The sequence below is a fragment of the Clavelina lepadiformis genome, chromosome 4, assembly GCF_947623445.1.
Source record: "Clavelina lepadiformis chromosome 4, kaClaLepa1.1, whole genome shotgun sequence".
Lineage (NCBI taxonomy): Eukaryota > Metazoa > Chordata > Ascidiacea > Aplousobranchia > Clavelinidae > Clavelina > Clavelina lepadiformis.
Genome location: NC_135243.1, coordinates 5,613,490 through 5,637,809, shown reverse-complemented (window position 1 = coordinate 5,637,809; position 24,320 = coordinate 5,613,490). Strand labels below are relative to the sequence as shown.

At 38.4% G+C, this 24,320-nt stretch overlaps 1 protein-coding gene across 2 annotated transcripts; it reads left to right on the top strand.

The window, feature by feature from the left end:
- Window positions 1-6,486: 6,486 nt before the first annotated feature.
- LOC143452716 (gonadotropin-releasing hormone receptor-like) lies at window positions 6,487-23,978 on the top strand. 2 transcript variants are annotated; one of them, XM_076953771.1, is made up of 9 exons: window positions 6,487-6,966; window positions 11,095-11,287; window positions 15,735-15,841; window positions 17,798-17,923; window positions 19,063-19,273; window positions 19,576-19,751; window positions 20,024-20,169; window positions 21,449-21,630; window positions 22,503-22,643. In XM_076953771.1, exons 1-8 carry the CDS (start codon window positions 6,850-6,852, stop codon window positions 21,594-21,596), a joined length of 1,224 nt encoding a protein of 407 aa, XP_076809886.1. In that variant the 5' UTR covers window positions 6,487-6,849; the 3' UTR covers window positions 21,597-21,630; window positions 22,503-22,643. The 2 variants fall into 2 exon arrangements, with proteins under 2 accessions (XP_076809886.1, XP_076809884.1); XM_076953769.1 differs by lacking the exon at window positions 21,449-21,630 and having other exon boundaries at window positions 6,492-6,966; window positions 22,503-23,978.
- Window positions 23,979-24,320: the final 342 nt, after the last annotated feature.

Genomic DNA, 24,320 nt, shown 5'->3' with positions numbered 1-24,320 from the left:
GCATGTAGTTTGAAACTTAGGCAAGTTCAACAGAGAAAAACGCTTTTCTGCGTCGCAAGTGTTGGTAATAAGGGTGTTGTTAAATTACATATAATCGTACAATAGAAGATTTCGAATGTAAATTTGCTTTAGCGGTTTGCTCTTAAGTTAAAAGCAGTGTCACAAAGCGAGATAGATAATAATCAGCAAAGCTCTAGATTAGAATCTAAACTATATGTTTAATTAATGTCATGCATATTTACATAAGTCATGTCGCGTTAAGCTTGTAAGTGGTGTTAGTCAGACGACGAAAAATCCCCAGGAATTGGACTCGTCAGAACACCGTAGTTTACGAACATTATTTACAAACAGTCGTTTTCGACGCAGCAAAATAAATGATGATTCGCTTTGTTTTTGGCGGATTTATACCCTTGTGGCTTTTTTCCCAGCTTGCACAGATATGATTAAGTTCATGAACGTTTCTTTGCTATAGATAGTTTACTTTTTGTAAAATGTGAATCGTATAGTATTTCGGTACAATAATCTATTGTGTAATGGAATTCGAAAGAAACAAAATTTCGAATGCCGATAAATGGTCTTAGGTCATTTAAAGAAGTCGGACCGTTGAGAAATTGTCGCCGAAGTTAAAAAGTTTTTGTACTCACATGAAACCTTTGGAAACACGGCATCCATCGCAGAACGACACTATATGGCATTTTAAATGTCGCATTAGCAGTCCGTACTTCGCTTAATGGCGAAACAAACGAAAAGGTTAATTTAGTCTGGAAATTTCCCGACTAATTACTATATGCAAGACGTAAGAAACTCTCCGTTTACTATTGAATTATTTATGAATCTGTAGAGCTTACCTGTCACAAGCTTTGTCGTAACCTAATGTGATCACCGACTGAGTTTTGGTTCAAATCTTAACTAATAATAAGCCTAAGTTTTCTGCATGATATCGCCTCTTAAACTATTTTACAAACTGTATATCTTCTTCATAATAATCATAATCTTCATAATATCTTCTGTAAATGGCGTGTAGAACCCGTTAGTAGAATCCTTGGTGCATATATATGTACAACACATGTCTGCACAATTTATGCTGTAGTTTCATACTTTCATACCGTCGGTTATGGGAAGTAAACCGTGAGATCCAAATCAAGCTCTGATTGTAGGCAGTTGGGGACCTTACGTGAAGTACATGCAACTTTTATTTAATGAACTACAAAGCATTGAAGGATTCCATCAAGGTCTTTGTGCTTTGTTGAGGATAGAATAGGAATAGTTCGTGTTTATTTACTGCAATTTCATGATTAACAGTCTATCGATTTAAAATTCACTCTGAACCGCATTTTTAATCAGAGAAAGTGCCCTCTCCACCGAGACCGTAACGTTTAAAAACGTAAGGTAATTGATTTGGCATGTTTCTTCCTGATTGTTGAGCTATTGACTGGCATTTTATAAAAGCTTCGGCAAACGCATTGACCTGTGCCTTTAGATGTTGAAAGCTTTAAAGAGCATAATTGTTTACATTTTTTTTATCAACGCTGGAACACCCAAGGTTGACGAGAGAAAAGGTTTTTAACGGCAGGTGATTGAATAAGTGCGACAGTGAATTAGGTTTTTGTTGCAAAGAATTTATGGTCAAAGTCACGTCACCGTTTCTTATAAAATAGAACTAAAATTTCCCAGCCGTAACCCTCGCGCAATATGCCAAGCAACAACTTAACCAAGGTTAGTGGAACGTAACCAGGCAATACGAAATTAGACAAATGCCAACACGTTTTAAATGAGAACACACTGTGGTAAGTGGTATAGGGAGCTGTTGGTATTGCTGTTATTATCGGTCTGTTTGCAGACGACAGGTGGGTTTTTATTCACTAACCTTTTTACCCTTTTAACCTTTAACCAAGCAAAAACCGCTTTTCCATTCTAAAAATTTTTTACGCATCCGTTTGGTTGTTATCGTTTTTTCATAAATACGTCAGTGACTTTGGCTCGTCTGTAGACCACAACAGGTACGTTAGGAATTCCTTCCAAACAAAACAGACTTACCAGCTGCCAGATTTCTAAAACTCATTTTCTTTGCCCATGTTACGTCTGCGTTAGCGTGAAGTTGGTAACCTATATCTGGGGTTATTCGCATTTGAATGTAATAATGTGCTACATATCTATATGCTACATATTCTATAAGCTACACATATATATGCTACATATGCTATATGCTACATATGCTATATGCTACATATTCTATAACGAAATAGCTGCAAATAGCTTCAGTTGGTGCCACTGTGAGTGCTGATGAACACATTAAGTATGCCAGCGTTTCACAAATGAAAAGTTAAACCGTGTTGTTACTAAACGCTCTTCATTTTCAAACCAACCCTGAACTTATTGTTTCTTACAAGCTGTGGGCGTAGTCAAATGGAAGTGAAATGTCAAGAAGTATCCTAATAGATGCAGGATAAACCGCACAGGACACTGTATGTTTTAATAGAGCTATAACATCGGCTGTGGAGCGCGTATGGGCACTAGTCACATGGTCTATTGACTTCACAAAGGCCAGTCTTGTATAACTAACCACAGCTTATGTAGTTGTCATGAGTGCAATGTAAGCTGACGGAAGGAGATATGGCACGCAACGTTTTGTAAGAAAGAACATGGCTTTTAAACTCCTGCGCCCGCAACCTAATCTCGGGTCACTGAGTAATTTTATAAGTCACGTTTCATGAATGAAATCATGTAGAAGAGGAATTGTTACGTATAGTCCGAAAGGCCAAGCGCAAAAAAGATATAAAAAGTGGTATTGTTATGCTGCGTGCATATGATGTAATAATGATTCGTTCCACACACTGCATATTTTCTGCTACGAAACTGCAACACCTTGTCAATGCTATTGGCTTCTCTATTGGGAAATAAATTAACAAAACATGTAATAGACGTAAGTACAGCGTATACCAAGTTATATTCGTCATTAACATGTTTCAGTGTGTAAATTTAGCGGTAATAATTGTTCCAACTAGCCAAACAAGTTGTTAACAACAGCTACACGGGATGGGGTTTTATCAGTAACAGAAATTTCGACCTCTGGAGTTAGTTTAACATGATCCGAATAATTTCATTCAAATAATAACTTCACGTATCTCTTCTATGGTTAACACAATAATGTGTTGTTTTAATTCCATTCTCAGAAAATTTTGTTTCAGTGTTTTCAGCTTTTATTCCGGCCACAGGTTTTGCAGTTAGAGGCTTCTAAATTTACAATACAAGCAAAACCAAAACACGGTGTTTCATAATTGATGTCCAGGTAATCTATCTCATGGTACATTTCACTTTAAAAAAATGCTTTGTACTTTTAAACGCTCTGCTTTTGCAATCGGGTTCGCCTGGTTCACTAGGTAATATCCAAAGAGATGCGGCTGACTCGCACCTCAGTAGTTGTTACCAATGGTCGAGTGTGTACACCAGGCATGCACAACTCAAAACAGTACACGGGCCGTTTTAGCGAAAGAATATTTTTCGCGGGCCGCGTGCTAACGTTGTTGTAACTAACGTGTAGCCTACTTTATATAATGTGACCGATTAACCGTTGAATAAGAGATATCGTTGAGAAGATGGTTACTGTCAACTTGTCAAGAGACGGTTGCCTCTCGCACTACAGTATCTAGTTGTTTTTAACGCTTAGCGGCGGTAAAGCATCGGATTTGTTGATTATGTAACTGTAACCGTGGAGAAAATTCCTGAATGAGCGAAATCACGGAATATCTCGCGGGCCGCACGAAAAGGTTTCGCGGGCCGCATGCGGCCCGCGGGCCGTATGTTGTGCATGCCTGGTGTACACTAACAAGCTGCTTAGACTTTGCGTTTGCGTATGTCTTCTGGAAGCAGTAAGCGAGACGCTATACTGCAGTAGACTTGAAACATGCAGAACTGAGTAAGTATAATGTGCTTATTGATTTTCGAACTTGTTTGAAAATTGGTGCAGTGCGATAGGCCGCCAATGGATTTCACCGTTAAAATGGAGGTTGTTGCTGAAAAGGGTCGAAAACCGCTTGAACTACTTAGACCAGCAAATATGACTCGGAGTCCCATGTGATACTTCATACTTCAAGTCGACTCATTAAAAATGGGCAATATATTTTTGCATGCTCTATTAACCTGAAAACTATACGTAGGAAGCTCCATATTTATAACATGTAACATTTTACAACATCCTATGGCTGCAATAACTCCAAGTCAACTCTATTCGAGAGGGCATTTGCAAACAAAGAAAAACATTCGCAACATGCATGTAGAATTGTAGATGCGTACCTGTGTTTTTCATAAGCATACAACCCAGAGACGTGGACTCAAACCGCAGAGAAAGAACGAGGTGCGTGTTCGTTCGATTACGTGAGTTCTTTATACGTGCTTCGTAGCAAATACAGCTGATAAACACGAACAGTATCTTGTTACCGCCAGCAAACTAACCGCAATCGTTTTCAATAACTTAAGAAATATAAGCGCTCGCTTGACCGCAAAGTAGATGAAAGCAGGAAAAGGATGAATTATTATTTTTTCTCAATCGAAAGCTATACTTAGAAATCATACTGAAAAGAAATTAACATAAAACGTAGGCTAACAAGATTGCATCGTCAGCCTACAGTTATACGTGCAAACAACAATGTATTCGATTTAGATACAGTAGAGTAGATGAATATTGCATGTTTTATACTTTTGTTTGAACATCCATGCAATCGAAGAATCGATTTAATAAACCTATGCAGTTGTGATAAGTCTAGCAAAACAGTTTTCAATCATCATAACCATGACAGCCAGAACTAATTTATAGGTTCTGCCACAGTAAGTGTTTTGCTAACACCATGCGCGCTGTAAAACTTCTGGGTCATACTGTGTACTCAAGTGGTGTCGTTTACGGCCCATACACTCAAACAAAGGGTGTTGATTAACTGTGCCAACAACTGTTATAAATAGAACGCAGGTAATGCTAGATTCGTTGTTTATTGACTCTCTCAAACAGTTTCAAATCATAGTGGGTTTTCCAAGGATTGAGTTTAGGATTTGGTCCCCAATATATCTCATAAATATTTGCTTTAAGCGAATTTGTTGTCCACTTTATAATACTATATACAGAGGCGGCCAAATCAAACAACAGTCGCTTTTGATACAGCTTGGATTACGATACAATAAGCATACAGGTAGAAGTAACCTCGTAACTGGATTGAGAAAACGGCAAACAAACGCAACCATTTACCAGTATGCGACCAACATTACTGTTAATTATTAATTATCGGTTACATATGACCCAAATTCTAAAAACCACGAGTTGAAAAGTCTAAAAATGACTCGATTATAGCATGTAGTGCCATTGGAGCATCAAGCGTTTGAAAGCTACAATCATTTTGAAGCAGACATCTGTGTTATATTGTTAGTCACTTCTTATAGTTCCATTTCCTATCTTGTGAGGTTCATTCCGCCCAAGACACCATGACAGAAATGTTACATTTTTCTGATCCCACAAATCTGTTGAGGTCACTAGCTTTGCGCGTTCTTCGCATTACTATGAGCTGTTGATAAAATGAATATTAAAATTTACTCTGTTTAATTGGTTCTGATATTAGCATATTCGGTTTGTGGGAACATAGTATTAGTGACCTACCAGTGGAATTCGTTATCTGCTGCATTAAACCAAATAACCTGTGAACGCGTTCAGCTGCTAGTGTGTAATTTTTCGCTTGGCCTGACGTACGGTATTAAAAATATGATAAACCTTCAAAACAATAGATAACGTGGCACAATGGGTTGAATTCGTTGGATGTTTTTAACATTCAAATGATAATGGTGGTATGGTAAAACGATGGTAAATGGTAAAACCATTCAAATGATTTGTGCTCCGTAGCTATACGGCTCAATTGCATTAAGAAAAAGAATCATAGCCCATCATTGGATTAAAATCCCGCAAAGCCTTAATAAAAACCGCGGCATAGCAAGCATTTTTCTTCACGAACGCGCACTCGGTACTGTATATACACCGCTCGACCTTAATAGATCTAATGCCGCTGCGTTAGTTTTACTTGAACCATACAGGGCCGGGCGAACTGACACGGGGTGGTTATGCAGAGTGTGACGGAAGCAATTGTTAGCCGAGTAGCACATAAAACGCGCGTCTTCGAGGCCTTAAGGGTTTGTTTATAGTGAAGCCATCACGCTTGAAAAGAAAGACGTCCAAGAAACGCTGACAGGCACCTCGAAGTGCAAATCGCGCGGGAATTAGTTTCGTACAGGTCGGCTAAGCGCAAGCTACCAGGCCGAGTATTGGCGAACTGGCATCTATTTGTTGAAGTATTTTTTTAGCGGAAAACTTGTTCCTGAATTACCTTGTGAGGTTAAAGTGTGAGGTTGAAAGGTTGCGTTGGTCAAATAACGGTTAGCTTAAATATGGTATTGATATTCTGCACTACTGTCGTTTAATATGGTTTAGTCATGAGACTCATGATGTAGTCTGAAGGCGTTTTAGACATTTGTAGTTAAAGAGAAATTTGTGGGTGGTGTTTTCCGGCCAGAGCCAAACAAAATTTAGCACCAGAGTGACACATGATGATACATAATGTGATAATATCCTTGTCGCAGGACATGCACAATCTACACTAGCGTAGTGCGTGTCATTTCTGGTGGAAATCTGCAAAGTAAAATTGCGCGCTCTAAACTACAGTCGGTCCTAACTTTGTATACGAACAGTAATTTCTTTTGCAGAAAGCAGGTGGAAAATGCTAAAATAATTGTTATAGCAAGCTACCTGATTACTTGACAGTATAGAGATCTGTGTCGATTCCGATTTGGATACGAAACACTAAAACAACGAGAGACATGGCGTCCAGTTTCTTGGATGAGGATTATACTGGTCGTGAGATCTACTCAACAACACCTATGCCTTCAATTAACACCACAGCGTTTGATTACAACGAATCATGCCAATATTATAAGGTCAGTTCTTATGGTTTTCTTCGAACTAATCCTATAAGTTATTTTAAATTTGTTAAAAGCTGTTGTCGCTGCTCAAGCCAGTTGTTTTCGTTAACTTAAAAGTCAAAACAGACTTTATAAATGTAGAAGTACTTTTCAATTGGCGTTCTTGGAAGGTCAGTGGTTTTACACAGACCTGGATATAGATGTTTTAATTTTGCTTTTATAGATGTGAAAGTATTATAATAGCTGAAATGGTAAGAAAAATAAACAAATAACGCAAACTTATATTCGTAAAAGTTTTAATTCAGTATGACGTCTTCGGACTTGAATAAAACTTTCAACTGCGTAAAACGTCTCCCCAAAACTGGTTGTTTACGTTTCTTAGTAGTGGTTGATAAATCATTAACTCACTGTAGCATGAGTCGTAATATGTTGTCATTTGTTGATCGTTCCTGTTCATTTCACCACATCCTGATGCATTATTGCAACTGTTTGTTTTCGACCAGGGCACGTGGCTTTGTTTAGCTGTTGGAATGGTTTGTTTGCTGATTAGTCAATAATTAACCATTTCACCGTCGTTGTTATGAACGGAGTGTATCATTTTATTTGAAATCAAAAAACCTTTAAAATGGACGAAACGAAACTTTCATTTTGAGAAAATGTGGAACTTAAAAGTGATGAAACCTTTGTTTTCCAATCTTAGTGTCATTTGAGACGCAGGTTACCGAATTGTCCATTTCGGAAGATATTTTAAAGTTATTGGGTTTTAAAGCGTTGTTGTTGTTGTTGTGTAACTTAAGCCAATCTCGTACGCAACTGAAATTCCTTCAGGGAATTTATAGATCGTGAGCTTTGTCAATTTCCAGATACCATGTTTATACGAATACTCACAGTCCAACTCGCCAGGTAACCTCAATGCGAGACGGAAACGTACCAACAATAGGAAGATACAAAAGGCCTAGAACGGTCACTTCAAAGAAAACCTTGTCGTAAGCAAAATACAGTGCTATCTTTTGACATTTCATGATCTCGTTGGTGTGGCAAGCGCTGCACCGCTGCCATGTTAAACGCAGCCTAATACTTGCTCGTTTCGGACTTGTGTTCTTGGTTGGCGTAAGAAGCGAGTGGGGGTCCCGCCGACCTGGCAGTCGTATTACGACCGCTAAAAGAATTTCCTCACACGACCTTACGCGTCATACTAGCCGTTTAGATGACCGGTATAACCACACTTGACATTACGATAATATAATGTCTCGAATGTTATCTTTTGAGCTATGTGTCATCACCTTTTTGGATGAGTTGTTTCATCACTCCGCTTTGGTGTCATCCATCGAGTCCGATTTGTTGCAATACGATTACTACAGTTATTTTTAACCTTTTCACTCCAAGTCTTTCGCGCTTTCGGCCGCTTTCTCTTTGTTGCTGAAAATTGTTTGGGGGTAAAAATGGAATGTTTTCTTAGAAGACCGTGGACGGGGGTAATTGAGTGAAGGCATGCAACAGATGACTAAACTTTTTCGCGTGTTAACCCTAACTGCTGAATCATTTGTATATATACAGTATGTATAAAAGAACTTTGGTCGTTTAGGGTGTTTTGCCGGTGCTTTTTCTGCTGAACTTGCATTGTATATAATACATGCGCACTTTTTGTATCTACGCCATAGCTTTCACTAAAATTCCTGAAGAAGTCTCCTTACTGGCCTATGGAGAAGCGTTACTCAGCGCAATTAAAGTGGTTCTCTCCCAACGCCACAGTTGTAATCACGCTATAAAAATAACCCTGCCAGCAATTTATTTCTTGTTATTGGATTTGAAGGTCCTTTCTGAGTCAAAAAGAAGACACCGTTTTATCTGGTTATTTGGGTTTTGTTATAGTGTGACGTCAGAAGGGTCACAGCCATGGCAATTTGGAGCCATTCTTAGCAAAATTGTCATGTTTTTTTAAGAATGCTCGATCGGTAATTTGACCATAATATTACGGTTCACCACCCGGTTAACTTTCATTGGCACTGGTCTTGTTCTTTAACGAATTTTACCCGACATTTTACCAGATTTCAGGCCCAATTAAAGTTTGCTTGTCACGCCATGGTGCTTGGACTAGAACTAGCCTTGAACTACTGTACATACAGAATTACCGTTTACGATTCTTTTAAGGCTGTCCTAGTACTGCAATAGTTGTTCTCCTGGGATTAAATTGCGATATGCAAGCTCGGTACGCCGTATGCTCAAGGGGTTTTAAAGTTTTGAGTGATGGAGTTACAAATCTGTTGTCAGTATAATTGAACTTTGAATTTAAACTGAAAGTCTCTGACGCGTATAAGATATGACATCAAATGTATTAAATCATAGGAGTTTAGATAGATGACCTAATTTCAATTTTCAATATCGAAAGTGCAAAGGTTATGGATAACCGCCAAAGATAGTCATTCTTGCATTAATTTTGACCGCTGACTGCGACCTTTATAAACCACATAACTCAAACGTTTGCCATGCTTCAAACGGTTACCTTGCTTTATAGATAACGTAAAATGCTTATACATAAAACTTTTCACGAGCGTGTTTTCGCCGATTCTTCAACGAATTCTTTTCCGCCCTTTAGCTTTTTTTGCTTGACATATTTCTTTTGTTTTGTTAAAATTTAGAGCTATATCCACCCATCTTCGTTGCAAATGATAAGACGTTTTAGTCAGATCAGCAATCTTGTGTTTGTTGTAAGTTAATTTCTCCCCACCCTTCAGTTATGTTGTTTTCCGCGCATTTTTTCAACCATGGCACTTTTTTTTAAGAAAACAAATTGAGAAAATGCAATCAGATTCTGTCCCGTCAAAACTTCCTTGAAAGTTTTCAGAAGGGAAATGTGACGTGTTCAGTTATTTTTGTCGCTTTTATGTTTCTATTATTAATTTAAAATTATTACTGTAAATTTTTCTTAGTATAGGCTCCGTTTTTTTTCTTTTTTCAACTTTCAGCAGGGTTTGTGTTAATTTGGTTGAACAACATTTTTCAGTCGCTTAGGTAACTAATTGACTCACAGCGAAGTGGTCACAATCAAACGTAAGATTCTCGGAAAAAATCCCCGTTTCACCAATGTCGTTACTGTGGGCAGTTCTTGGTAAAATCTTACCAAAATCTTCGACCACGAAAACACAGGGTTAAGCCGTGTTAGTTGGCTTAGTGGTCAGCAAATGCGGTCACTTACCATATATGGAGTTCCTAATGATCACTCAAGGCCGTGATAGGAATTTTATGAACACGATCTTTCAACGGCAACTATGCTGTCGCGTTTAGCGAGCCACTTTTTCTTTATTATGACCAAACAAGCTATTGACGTCAAAGTTTAATTCAATAACAACACAAGCGATTTGGTCCGAGCTTTAGACGGCAGTCTAGACTTAATTCGGAAACGAATGCTAAGCAAGTGATGCGTGATGCACGGGGAAAGCCAGAAATGAGTTGAAGGACATAACATAATCGCCCGCCAATATTTTGCTTGAATGTCACTTGATCTAGCGTAATCATAGAAAAACTGTAAAAATCACCTTAAGTTATCAACGATAACCGCAATTGACAAGTATGTGTACGAATGTGACGTCATAATCAATAAGATTTTGATCTCATAAGCGGGTGCGACTGCATCAGGTGTATAGCATTATGCCGTCATTGTTAAGCGCTGCGTCATGGACTCGATAACAATTTTGCAAAATTACATAACCTTCCATTTAAGGTGGAAGATTTCTCGTTAAGTCGCGTTTGGTTTATAGCAGTCAAGTCGAGTGTTACGAGGTTTTCTTCGTAAATCCCCGACTCGCATCAACCAATTACAAGTATAGATCAAAAATTGAAAAACTGACCACTAAATGGGAGAGAGAAGTGAATGAAACGGGAGCTTTGGACCGTGCGATCTTTGCGTAACTACGCCCAAAACAAAAGAAATGATAAAGCTTACACGGTTTTAAACTTTGTTGATCTCTGTTGTAATCGCTTAGTGTAGTATTTTGCCATTAAATTTACAGGTTTCATGAAGATTTTATCACAACTTAGCATAAAGGTTATTCCTTTACGTGATAGTTAATAGGTAATGTCATTTGGTTGATGAGAAAGTTTTTGGTCAAATTATACTCATAAAAATCTCCATTTCTTCTTCAGGAGAATTTAACCTTCACCCAGACCTACCTTGCCCGGGTGGTCGCGTCTTGCGTCCTCTTCCTGCTCAGCTCCTGCGGCAACATCTTCGTGCTCTGGTGCTTGCTCTCCAGAAGGAGACGATCTCACGTCCACGTCATCACTCTGCACTTGACCCTGGCTGACCTCGCATATACGTTCTTCTCTATCCCGACTGGTGAGTTAAAAATAGTGCATCCTTTCTCATACGGTTCGGTGCTTATAGGGTGAGGCCGGCGAACGACAGCAATAAAGGTGACATTCTTTTGTGACCAGTCAGCAGAATTTTAGGGATTAGGGTTAAATCATCGTCCGAAAAGAGAAAACAATTTTTTCTGCTCGTTATTGTTGTTTAGTTGTCCTGTACACATGTAAAATAAGCCTAACACATATAAGTTGCCAAATCCAACCACTTATATACGAGATTAATTGCATTAAATGACTGTCTAATAATCTAATCAATAGAATGCAAGTAACCTACAACCGACAAGTTGCGTGTTGCTCTGTTCTTTGTCTGCGTTTATTGGTTTTAGAACGTAAACAACGTGGTCTAACCATCTTGCGGAAAAATTGTGTTTAATTGACCATACGTCGCCATAATATTTTGAAATGTCGCGTGTGAAACAGCTGACGCTTTTATTCCGGTTTGCTAAAATAAGTTGGTTTTGTAGTGGACTCTCAGGCACAAAAGTGTTTTCAACTGAAAGTGTTTTGACAGGCGCCATTGCTAAGGGCGTTTCATCCCAACCGAAGCTTTTTTCACGTCAAGGATTTATCCAGGCTTTGCTCGGCTTCGGTTCACTGGATTACTATTCGGTGAACAACCTGTTTTCTTGTTTGCCAAATTGCGGGGTAGAGGATATTTTTAACACAACCTTTAATTCAGTTAACGCCTAAACCAATGCGCCGGAAACCCAAGCGTAAATCTTTCAGCCCAAACCATACAATTTAGCATCGGTGTCCATGTTTCCTAAGATGCCATATCGAGTATAGAGTTCATAAAGCGGTAGGTTTCAATCGAAGGATTTTCAGTGAGTTTGGTGCCGTTTATTTCATATTAGTTATTTATAAAGCATCCGGCTTCGTTTCGATTTTCGTTTCTGAGCTGTTGTAACGTGTGACGCGGCAGAAGGATTTATATTTTCGAATTTATTCCTGGACCTTTTACGTTGTTCTTTTAACAGCGCGGTACTTGCGGCATTTCGATGTTTCCAGGAATTTTTGAATGAAGCGATTGAAGCTCGATTTGTTACAATTTTACGAATACGTTAAAAAAAGAATCAATATCTTTTTATAAAAACACTACATAGTCATTGCCCTAGGCGTTTTTTAATAAAATGCGAGGTCTTGTTCACTGTGATCAAATTTAATCAAAATAATGTTGTAGTTTTCCCAAAATAGTAACTGCCACGGACAAGCGCGCAGAAATGTCCGTTTTAATTGATAACGTACAAGTTTTGCCTGTGTCCTGCAAGGCAATCCCAAAGCTACTTCGTTTATCAATTTGTCCGAAACGCACTTATGTAACGGGCCCAGTGGGTTATGCAACTCGGTTATGAAAGCAGGCATTAGGGCCAGGTTAAGTCAATGAGTCAATGCTAGGGAACTTGATAGTGATCTTTGTCGTATTTGTGTCTAGTGCGCCGGGCATTTGTCCTTTCCACGGTACAACTCTGCCCTTGGGCTGGTCGAAATTCATGTCACGATATGACTGCCTTCATTTACACAACTTGAAAGAGTAGTAACCTCGCTTGTTGAGCTTCGCGCTGGTAAACAAAGCTGCGTGACGTTGGTCTCGGCGTTAATGAACTAGGTGGACATTGTTTACAAAGTTTTCTGGAAATTATCGCTAAACATTTTAGTGGCGTTACAAAATCCGTTCTTTTTTGATATTTCGGATATATGTCTGCATAAAACCGGCAATAACTTTGAAATCATTCATAAAATCGGTTGTGAAAAAATTATTTAACCCATCGATTTAAAGTATAACTCAAAAATTTGCTTGGAAAGCCGTGTGTGTCAATTTGCATTTTCTCTCATTGCCATTTGGTACCTGGGAAATTATGCGAATTATTTGACATGTTTCTTCGTTTGTCACCGAACTTGGGGTAAACCCGCGCATACAGTCAAATGTTCACACTCCTATACGATTCGTGTCGTAAACGATTTGCTTTTATTAAATTGACATGCGTGAAAATTACGCTAAACCAAAAGCAACAAATCAATTATTCATTAAATAATAATTCTTTCCTCTTTTCAATATACAAATCGCAAAAACACAATGTTGAGCTTTGGCAAAACGATGTATAAACCACAACCAAGCAAACAGCGCGATGTCGTCAAACTATCAAATGCGCTTATACACGAGTTTGACATAGACACTTATTTTGTCAAAATTTTCAAGTTCTTTACCGTAACCTGTTGTTGCTTCAAAGCAGGTCCAACTCGTATGTACATGGACACTTTGCGACTGTTGGCTTTTCTTAGGTTTTTCAATTCTCTGAATACCTGTAGACATACTTTTTTGTTAACTTACTGTGCAATGACGTTTTGGTTATTAAAATAACACGCTTATGACCTAGCACTACGTTTCCGTTCTCAGCCAGTCGAGAAGTCTCAGGCAAATAAAAACACACCAATTTGCCGTTACAATATCATGTTTTTTTGTACTTTTTTGTGTTTTTCCAGTTGTTGGTGGGAGCAACCCGTTCAAAACAGCAACAATCTTTGTAAGTCAAGTTTATTTTGGTGATCGCTGTCATTAAGCGATTGTCGCTTAAACTATTGCGAGAAAAATAAACATTTTAACATTCTTAGTATACCCTGGTCTCGCGATGTTGGCGTGTAGCATTACTTCCGTTGAGACTGAAAAAGCTGGCCTTTTCAAAAGTCTGTTGACAATTTCAGCTTATCACAACAGAAACAAGCATTATTAATAGTTACGTCTTCACTTTAAGGTCTGTTATGATAACACTATGTCAATACGGCGATTCATGACGATACATAATACCAATAAAAGCGTATTATGACGTCACAATATGACCAACGCGTAATGTGTTTTGGTCATGCTTTATAAATCAGTCGTTGTAGGACAATGAGAACGGACAGATTTTTTTTATCAATAACTCAATGATATTAAAACCGCGATAAGTTTGAAAATGACCTCAATAATTCTATTATAATAGGGCCAGCCTACTTTATATCTTTTGTATTGTTAACTGAATACACCCTTGCTTTTGTACCGGTACAGCATTCACGTCGTGATGATGGGCGTATGACTTTGGAATTGGTAAGACGCCCAATCAGAAAAAGGTTGTGTTGGGTAAAGAACGTTTTCATATGTTTGCTACAGTGTTTTATTAGAGGTTGCTACTTGCTACGATGTTGATTAAATTCTGGTACTTAAGTGTTACCTATTCTTGCGTGACGTAACAGTTACGTAATAGTTTCGCTTAGGTCATCCGTGTATACGTATTGAAAAAACGATACATCGCTCAATTAGGTTTCCTAGCTTGCATAAATATTTGAAGTTGATTGCAACAAAATTAATGCCAACCCCGTTGCAAGGTCGATCAATATTTTGCAATTGACCTCTCGAATTCACGATTGACTTTGTATGTGAAGTGAACCATCGTTGACCTATAACCTATATGATAATCCCTTGAGAGTTCCGCTTGTTTTAAAAACAGCGCTTCCTTTCAACACACAAAAAACAACAAACAAACATAGCCAATGAACCGGAAGCAAAGATGAATTAGCAGTACCGGAAGGAAGTTAACAAACCGCATGAACATAGAAACCATGACACGATATAAGTGATCACATTCATTTCGTGGAAGACCTGTCGTTCGCATAAGTCACGATACTTTTTCGTTACGGCTGGGTGGTTCTTGACACCTTATTGGCTTATTAGCAAGACAATACTTCTTTCTTTGGGCTTCGATTGCATGATTGTCTGTTGAGTTTGACCTTTTCGAAACGTTCCTCGTTTTAAAACGACGACCGACAGTGGCATTCATTGTGTGGGAAAGTACTTCTTAAAAAAGCCTCAAGTGTAATTAATTTATTGGTACATATAAACAAACTTTGCTGCATGGTGTAGAAATATACATGACGCCTTATATGACCGTATGTTTGAAACTATTTTTGTATTTAACGGCGCTGAAGTGAAACTACATTTAACTTAAGGCAGTAATCGCTTTAGCGCTTGTAAATCTTTAAAATTTAACTCGAAGCGGATTTATTTATATCTTTCCCTTCCTATATGAGGAACACGTCTGCCTTATTGAAGTAAAATAAATTCCCGATTGAGAACAGCCAAAAACTGCTTCTTTCTTTCGGAATTTTTTGCAGGAAGTTCACAAAAGTCTAAGTAAAACTTTTTAAGGTCGAGTCCGCTTGTGCACGCCTACGTCAGAATCGAGTTTGGCCCCTACCCGCATTCAGGCCTTTATATGGGCATAAGTGAACTCGACTCGATATTTGACCTCGTTTCTGTGCCCGCATATCTTCATTGCAAGTTGAGCCACGTTAGGCCTCTATATGCCAAATGAAATTGTGTCAGAAATAATCTAACGGCCAATGTGCTTTATATTAGTTGAACATATTCTTGTGTTATTTTGCAGACACTATTTGGACAATAACTGTTGCATGGGTGGCCGGAGATGTCATGTGTAAGATCTGCCAAATACTGAAGCAGTTTGGAATGTATATCAGTTCTTTCATGGTCGTGGTAAGCACTTATTTGACGAATTTTACAAATATCTTATACAATGACTTCCGCCCTTTACTCCACAGAAATACATACTGCCAATACCTGAATTGTCACGTTTTTCGCCTAAAGTTGTTCTTAAGAAATTCACTTTTATCCTAACCGTCACAAAAAACGCAGTATTTTGCCAGCATATAGATAGCGTGTTTCTTATCAACATTCTATGCAGGGTATTTTTAAGAGTTTGCATTTGATCTTATCACGTTATGGGGTCTTCAACGAATTTGTCTCTTTGCGGTAGATAGTGAAAAACTTTGTGTAAGGTGCGTATATCATCGTTCGAGTTCGTGGAAAAGTTAAAAGATTTTAGCGTCGATTTATTGATATGAGTCCAGATAACATGCCATCGTTAATTCCTCAAACTCTGAACTTGTCGGATTTGCAGATTTTCGCTCCCATGAAACCGCAGTTAAACCTGTAAAATTGCATTAGAATTAGAAAGACGTTTTTGTTCGCAATTTATTTTCTTAAAATCACCAAATCACGCGTAAACTATAATTAGACTAAAAATCCAAGGTGATGTCGTGAAACATCGATTAATAGGCAATTCTCCATAGAAAAAATAAGCCTTCTCAAGTGCAAGTGTTGTTGTGATAACATACCCACGCACAAGCGTCGTTTAATCTCTTCAATTTCGACCCATTTCACTGAAGTCTCGGCTATGCTTTAAATGTACAAAGAAGCGTTTATTTTTGCAATTTTCAACGCAAGCCCACTTGCTGGTACTTTGTTGTGGGCGCCTGTTTTTGCCTTATAATAAGCTCATGAAACCTATTAGCTTCAGCTTTGTAGTTGGTGATTCTGAATTCATGGGCCATGTAGCGTCAAAATAGGTGAGAGTGGGTAACGAAATTGCCGCCGTCATGTAATTATACCTCGAAATAAGACCGTGTTTGTGGTTTCTTAGCACAAGAGCTAAGCTGTGGCCGTACTAAAGCCTATTTTGCTTGACACGACCACAAACACAACCAATTAAATTTTCCTCGTCATATATATAGCTACTGTACCAAACAATCCAAATACGTGTGATTAATGATTATCCGCCATGCAGCAACATTCATCAAATTGTTTTGATTTTGCAAGTTAGCATATAGTTGCAAGAATCGGTTTCTGATTTCACAATTGACAGCGGTTCCGATTAATTATCGATGAGGGGAAGAAGCGGCGGGCGATTTAACCTGTATTTTGTTGTTGATATGACGCTATAAGCTATATTCGCATGCATATTTCGTTTCGGCAGAATTGCACAAAAACAAATCGATAAAAGAACTTTGCATCGTCTGCGGCCGCACTTAAATGAAATTTGGACGTTGGACAGTGATCGCATTTTTTGCGTGATATAGCGCGCGTTTGACGTCAGAGAATTGCAAAGTTTTTAGCGGCAATGTCATGGCGTCTTGAAAACTGAGAATTTGCAACTATTTCTGCACTTTTTTCACGGTATAACCTTGTTATCTTGGCGTGATATTATTAGCACTTGACAAGTTGATGCTTTTCCAAGACAAGAAGGATTTTGCAAGCTCGTGTAATTCGATAAGTAAGACGCAGTCGGTTTTCCTACAGTATGGGCAAAAAAATTGCTTCCTTTTTTTGTTACGGTTAACTTCAGCCAACCCAACGTACCGTCATGTTTCAAAATATTACTGATTTTTAACCATTTTTGTTGGTCTTACCCATTTATTTCGTAGGAGTATTTTTGTATCCCTGTATATACTGTATAATAATAAATCCTTGACAAGACAAACAAGTCAAGATAAACTCACCTTTGCACCCCTCTCGGTTTGAAACCCATGATCTAATTTTAAAGAAATACATTTTTTTGCTTGGGTATTACATAGTTAAGGTAAAACCTTGCCACTTATGAAGCGCCTCATTTAAAATAAGTCTAAATTCATCTTTTGTTTGTATCTTGTGCAGGTGATAGCATTTGACCGTATGTTCAGCCTACTCTTTCCGATGGCCCCGCTCTCACAACAAAGGACCAGAACCAAAATTTTGCTCGGAGTAGCTTGGACCTTAAGCTTTTCATGCGCCGTACCCGCGGTTAGTAGCTGTATAGCAGATTTACTTGATTGTGCTTGACATAAGTTTATTTTCCCAATTAAATATACAAACGTTTTTCGACATTTTACCTTTGAAATCATAGCGGTGTGATGGTCTGGACTAAAGCATTTACGGGCCGGGTTGAACGCACAGGGTGAAATCAGTTTGTAAATTCGTCCAATCGATTTTGAAATTTTAATTACCAAAACCACTTGTATTTTTTGAGCTTTGTTTTGAATTCTTTTCTCAACCAATTTCTTAACGTGCCTTTTCTATCCGTTAAAATCGTTGCAAAAAATCAATCAGCGTCCACTTGGTGTCATCACAACAATTCGATTTTCTAGAAAGGTTCTAACCTGGGACCAGCGCAATTGAATGTACCCCATGCGCTTGTTTTAACGTAATTAAGATGCTTGCAGACGCCAGGTTCTTTTATGTTGGTGCGCCCCAAGGCTTGTGTCATGCGATAGCGTTAAGATATAGAGGTAGATAAAATGTTTCAGTTATCGCGCAATTTGCGCCTGTCACCGACAGAAATGCTTCTTCCCTAAATTTTGAGATTGATGACGTTTGATTAGTCATCCGTGACCTTTTATGATAGTCAATGAGGGAATAATTGTGTCTCTAAATTTCCGATAACCATAAACCAGTTGTGTCCATTAATTCAGGTTCAGCTTTTTTAAGCAATTTTATGCTTTGGCAGTCCATAGCTATTCCCGACAGGCCTTAAAACGTTAAATTAGCTGAAATGTCTTGCCCGGTCCGACCTAATGCAGCAAGCAGCAATAACTCGCTCTTCATATGTTACGTAATGAAAACCCGACTTGTAAACGTATCAAAAATTCTTAAGCGTGGTTATACTGCATTGGACAGTTGTGTCGTTTTGAACTCCACTATGCAAGAGGTTCATAATTTTGAGCATGTTGGATGATTATATACTGTAGATAAATGCCCAGATCATATCTGCAACACGTTATGCGAACACCACCGCTATTTTAATGCAAGTTTTAGTTTTAATGCAAGCGGTCTCGAAGGATTGAAGAATTGGCTGCTGTTGCTGAAGCTTAAGCTTATATTTTCGCTGCGTGTAAAACAAAATCTTTATCGATGCGCTCAACGAAATCTATTGTTACTCGTAGGGCGTGCTGTTCGCGGTTACGGAAAAAGTCTTTTGCCTGGACGAGCCGATCTTCAAGCAATGCATTGACTACGCCTACGTTCATCAGGATAAGCTGAAACCTTACTACTTCTTCACCATGTGCATTAGCTTTATTATCCCGATGATCTTTGCCTTTGTGTCCTATTCCCTTATTCTGTGTGAGATTTCCAACATGCAGAGGCGCGACCGACGTTAGTACCGGTTATATGAATTAGTGTTATCTATTTGTCTCGCATGGGTTATGTCACAATATGCGTTTTCGTTTGAAGTTTTCAGAAAACATTTTACTGCGATATTAATACATTACGTTTAATGAAATAAGTTAATACCACTTATACCACTCGAATTTAAAACTAATGGTGTATATGAACTCGAATATATGTATGTTCGTGTTTAAAATGACCATTTCTCTTATTTGCTTCGGTTGTAAGTGTTAGTTGTCACCAGTGTCCTTCCTTAAAGTAGGAAATAACGTCATGACGATTTTTGAAAGGCGTCATGGGTCGCAGTCAACCGCCAAAGAGCAACAACATTTCCCGCGCTCGAAAAAAGACGCTCATCTTGACATCCCTGGTCACTCTCACCTTCCTCATCTTTTGGGGAGGATACTACGGCGTCTCCATTTACCTCTGGTTCACTTCCGACCAAGGGGAAACAGTCCCGGCTGAGGTGATTCCCCGATTTCGATATAGCAATGTGTTGCCGTTTATAGTAATTGCAGGAAAATTAGGTTTATCTTTAAAAAAGTTCTTAGAAGCGATGTTGAGGTACAACTTCTTAAAACTTTAAATCATCTGACTGATTAACTAATCACTGATTAACTGATACATAATAACTGGTGCACATAATGGCTCCCAATGTTAATGTTTAAATTAAGCTGTATGGTCAATATTTTGGTTTTAAGAGCGTTTATCATAAGCGAATTATTTTGCCACCCATAGGTATCTTCCGGCTTATTCACCCTTATGTACGTCCATCCAGCAGTCCATCCGCTCATCTATGGGCTTTTCATGAAAGATGTGAGGAGGAATTTTGGACTGATGGTTGGCAAGTTGCTCTCTTGCGTCAGCTGTGGACGAATTTCCAGGTAAATAATTGTGTCTGACATAAGTTACGAAATTGGGAGGAAGTGTTTGATTTGAAAGAGTCGTTGGCGGCAAATTTTATTTTGTCTTATAACCGGACGGAGTTTGGTTGGAAACGTTTTATCGGTTTGTTTTGTCTATGTGCATTTTCGTGATAAAATAATTCGTGCTCAAAATACGTATATCAGAAATTTTTGATGAATTTTACTTGTACAGACCAGTCACTACGGTCAAGTCGCGCTGCTTTGTGACTACTTGCTAAACTGCGCCGTTTTCGTTCACAAAGCACGCCCAAGTCGTCAGTTGTCATAAGACGCGATGAATATGTTAAGCGGAAGCACATCAGCGCTAAAATCCTGTTTTTCTGCGTGGCTTTGTTACAAACATCCCCAGAATTTAAAGCGTCACCATACGTAGAATCTAGAGTATTACGTCATTGCCTGGCACTTGGTTCTATTTATGTTCTTGCAAGAATTTTAGACAAAACTTTACCGTGTTTCCTCGAATAGAACCCGCGACTTCCGTTGTTTTTTTTTAGAGCGTTTCTAATCAAAGGCGCCTTCCATTTTCTTCTCGCCGTAATTGACTTAGTTCACCAGCGCCGTACGCACTACAATTACTGTGCTGCTTGTCTGTGGATCATCAGTAGTTACAAACGTACTGTATTTACGCTCGCTTCTAAGAGCTTATTTTGTTGAAACGACAACGTTTTCATACCTCCAAGAGACGCTTTTACTACGTTTTGGCATCATTGCATGTGCCTTCTAATAACCTTTTAATTAAGTAAATACGGTATTGCTAATTTTGTTACAAGTTCATGAAACTTTTACAATTTCCTGCCTTTAACTTAATTTACCTCCGGATATTCGGGAATGGATTCGCGTTGCTATTTTCTTGACGAGTTGTGGGTTGTTTAAATGCCAGGTTGTCGTTGGGATGATATCTTTGTTGGTCTGCATTATTTCAGTCTGTTTTATTTACTTAGCTATACTTTTTCCAGGTTGATTTTTGGGATAAGGTGTATATGTCGTCTCGCTTTACACAAGAAGTGTGGTAGCGTTTTACTTTTGTTGTTGTTCACCAGAACGTACTCAAATCTGCAACTGTAGCATTTATGCCGCCGTGCTGGTAACGTGCTGATACTGAGATATTTTTGTACACTTCTATCAGAGTATCATCATCTTAATGCACAGCTGCCGTCCAATAGCATATTTGCACAAAGACAACTCAGCGAAACTCTCTGAATATAATCGCAATTAATCCGTACAGTTTTTATGGAAGGGTTGATAAGAACGTGTCCCCACGAAAAACCAATTCAGCAACCGGATCGGCCAACACAGCCTCCACTGGCGTGACGTTGCATAACACGTCACGCAATAATGACGTCATTAGCAACAGGGGAGAGAGAGGGATTTTGTTAAAATTGTGAATACGTCGATTTGGTGTTGGATTACATGTCATCGGTGAGCAGCCAGGCGTAACGGCGCGCATTTTAAATCAAACTGTTACTGTTTTTCCCTGCATGAGACTAATTGCATTGTAGTGTGACCGTCATTCATGAATGCGCACAGGCTGTGTATGAAATTCGTCTGTTGATGCATGTGTTGCTGTGTGCCGGTAAATGCCTCTCGCAACTAAAACCCAAATTGAAAAACAAAGCAAAACCACGTTGTGAATATCGGTATAAAATGACAAATAGTTGATACTGGTCAATTACTTAACAATTTACAGTAAAGGCCCAGTACTAACTGACCTACTATTACCAATCCTACAGAATGTAACGTTTGAAGCAAAAGTTGTTAGTTTGTAAACAAGTCTTGTTTTGCTAACCGTGGCAATAATGTTTTGCGCCAGGGGCTGCTGACATAAGTCGCTGTAATAACATCACGTCGTTAGTTGAAGCTAGCTAGTGTCTTTGAACTTTTCTTATCTGTATATTAACAGTGTTTCGGTACATTTTTGTAAACTCTTTTCTCTTTAGCTGCAATAAATGCAACTTAGGTCAGTTATCAATTATCCTCTTTGTGGTTAAAGGCAGTACTTTTGCATCCTTCTTTGGTGTAACAATGATGAAATTAAACAAAATGAATGCATTTTAGTTGTTCTATGATTTGCTGTCGTTATCTTATTGGCGTGTTGGGTTGCGAAGGCTTCACCGGCCTGGTTATGCTGTTGATATAATCACATCTATGCTGCTGAAAGCTTACTAGTTTTCAACATGATAAAACTTTATAAAGATAATTTCATAGCTAAAGTTCATAATTATAACCCCAGTAGTTTTCTTTTTCTGTTTTAAGAATTTCTTGTTTTCAAGTACATTTTTTCTTTTTTACAGTAGTCACACGGAATCTTCGACCAAAATGGGCAGGACTGATTTTTGTCCCTGCGTCAGGCAACAGTTCAACAATCGGTCAGACCCATCGACTTACGGAAGACACCTACGCGCCATGAGCAACCCCGTCTTATCCACGGGCAAAATCTCAAAACTCTCCGAATTTTCTGTCGTTCATTCCGAACCAATACCAAAAGACAATGCAAAAAATGTTTTCACTGAAAACTTATTGAATGTCTCGAAGGACGACGCCGAAATAAAACGTTCAAATGGTGACGTCATTAAAAACAGTGACGTCAAAACGTACAAAAACAGTTACGTAACATCTGCTTTTCCGATTAATGGTGGCTCGGAAACGAAATTGCTGAATAACAACGGAGTGTTATAATACTGTACTATAAAAAGTATTACTTCAATTTTTAATTTGGATTGATGCACGAAATCTCCTTTTAATCGATCGAGAGACGCTTCACGTAAAGTGCTCCGATGATTTCTCTTCAGTAAAGCTCCTTACGTTAAGTGTCACAGTCACCAAGAGTGGAAAGGTAACAAACGGTCCGCCGTAGAACATCGATTGTTTGCTGGGAAACTCGGCCAAAATCCTTCTGCCATATCAGTCGGTTCACAGTTAAGGGCAGACTGATTTTTTTTTCATTATACAGTGATATGGCCTTGTCTGGAAATCGTCGGCAGTACGTCTATTCTGCCGCTGTTACTAATCTTGTTGCGTTACATTGCATTTCATTCAGTTATTGACCGAGGCAAAAATGTCTTTTCTCGTAAACTCGTTTCCTTGTGGTTGCACAGGGTTGAATCTGATTTGTACTTCAGTTTGTAAATCGGGTTTTCGTGAAACATACACTCAACTTCACTCATGATTGCATAACGCGTGACCTTTTTCCTCAGTACGGTTATTACTTGTATCGACCATTGCATATACTGTACTTAAAGCTAACAATCTTTCAGATGAATTAAGATGAATATAGAAACCTTGAAAGTGCAGTTAAACTTACTGTTTGCAAACATATAGAGTAGTAGTTAATAGCATTTTGTAGTTTTTGTTTTTCAACTAAATGGATGTTGCCGATTGGCGCTAAGCAACGTCACGTGATCGATCGATCGATCTAACCGGAAGGTGTAGCTAAATTTCTTCTGCCCATTTGATTACACGTTTTACAATTCTTTTCAATCTACTTTGACTCGTCATCATCTACCGCGTTTTTGATCTAAATCAGCGCGTATGAACGTCGGTTATTTTCTCGGGCTATATTTTTAATGCTTGTTAGAACAAGCAACATAATTAATCTGAATTAACAATACTTTTTTTCATTATGAATAATGCGATATGTGACGAACCGTTTACTAACTTATTATCTCAATTGCTATGTTTTTAAAATCTTTATGTTTTGTTTTTGATGTGTGCGTTGTTGTAATTGCTGTTTTTACGAAATATGCCAAATAAAGTCATATGAAGTATTATTGCCCTGTGTGATTTTGACTTTAAACTGTTATTGGCTTCACCAAGCTTTAAAAATACTTTTGCGTGTTTATTGTAGCAAGTATTAGTAGTTTATGGAAATAAACAACAATTGGTAAGATTGAAGCAGACGAACCTTCTGTACAAGATGCCCTTTGACGCCCTAAATTGTTGTCGGTTAACTTGATTCTGTTGAGTTGTCTTTATTAGTGATTGTGTTTAGATCACTTGCGTCATCTACCGGAAGATTAAATTATTTTTTGTGTATTCGTGGTGAAGTCGTTGCTTTTTGGTTGTCAGTTACCTATTTCTTTCAGAAGAGGAAGAAAAAGTGACGCTGGTCG

Coding starts and splice junctions, on each gene's coding strand:
- LOC143452716 (XM_076953769.1), top strand. CDS start 6,850: ATGGCGTCCAGTTTCTTGGATGAGGATTATACTGGTCGTGAGATCTAC. Junction 11,288..15,734: donor GTTCTTCTCTATCCCGACTG/GTGAGTTAAAAA, acceptor GTTATTTTGCAG/ACACTATTTGGACAATAACT. Junction 19,752..20,023: donor GGGAAACAGTCCCGGCTGAG/GTGATTCCCCGA, acceptor TGCCACCCATAG/GTATCTTCCGGCTTATTCAC.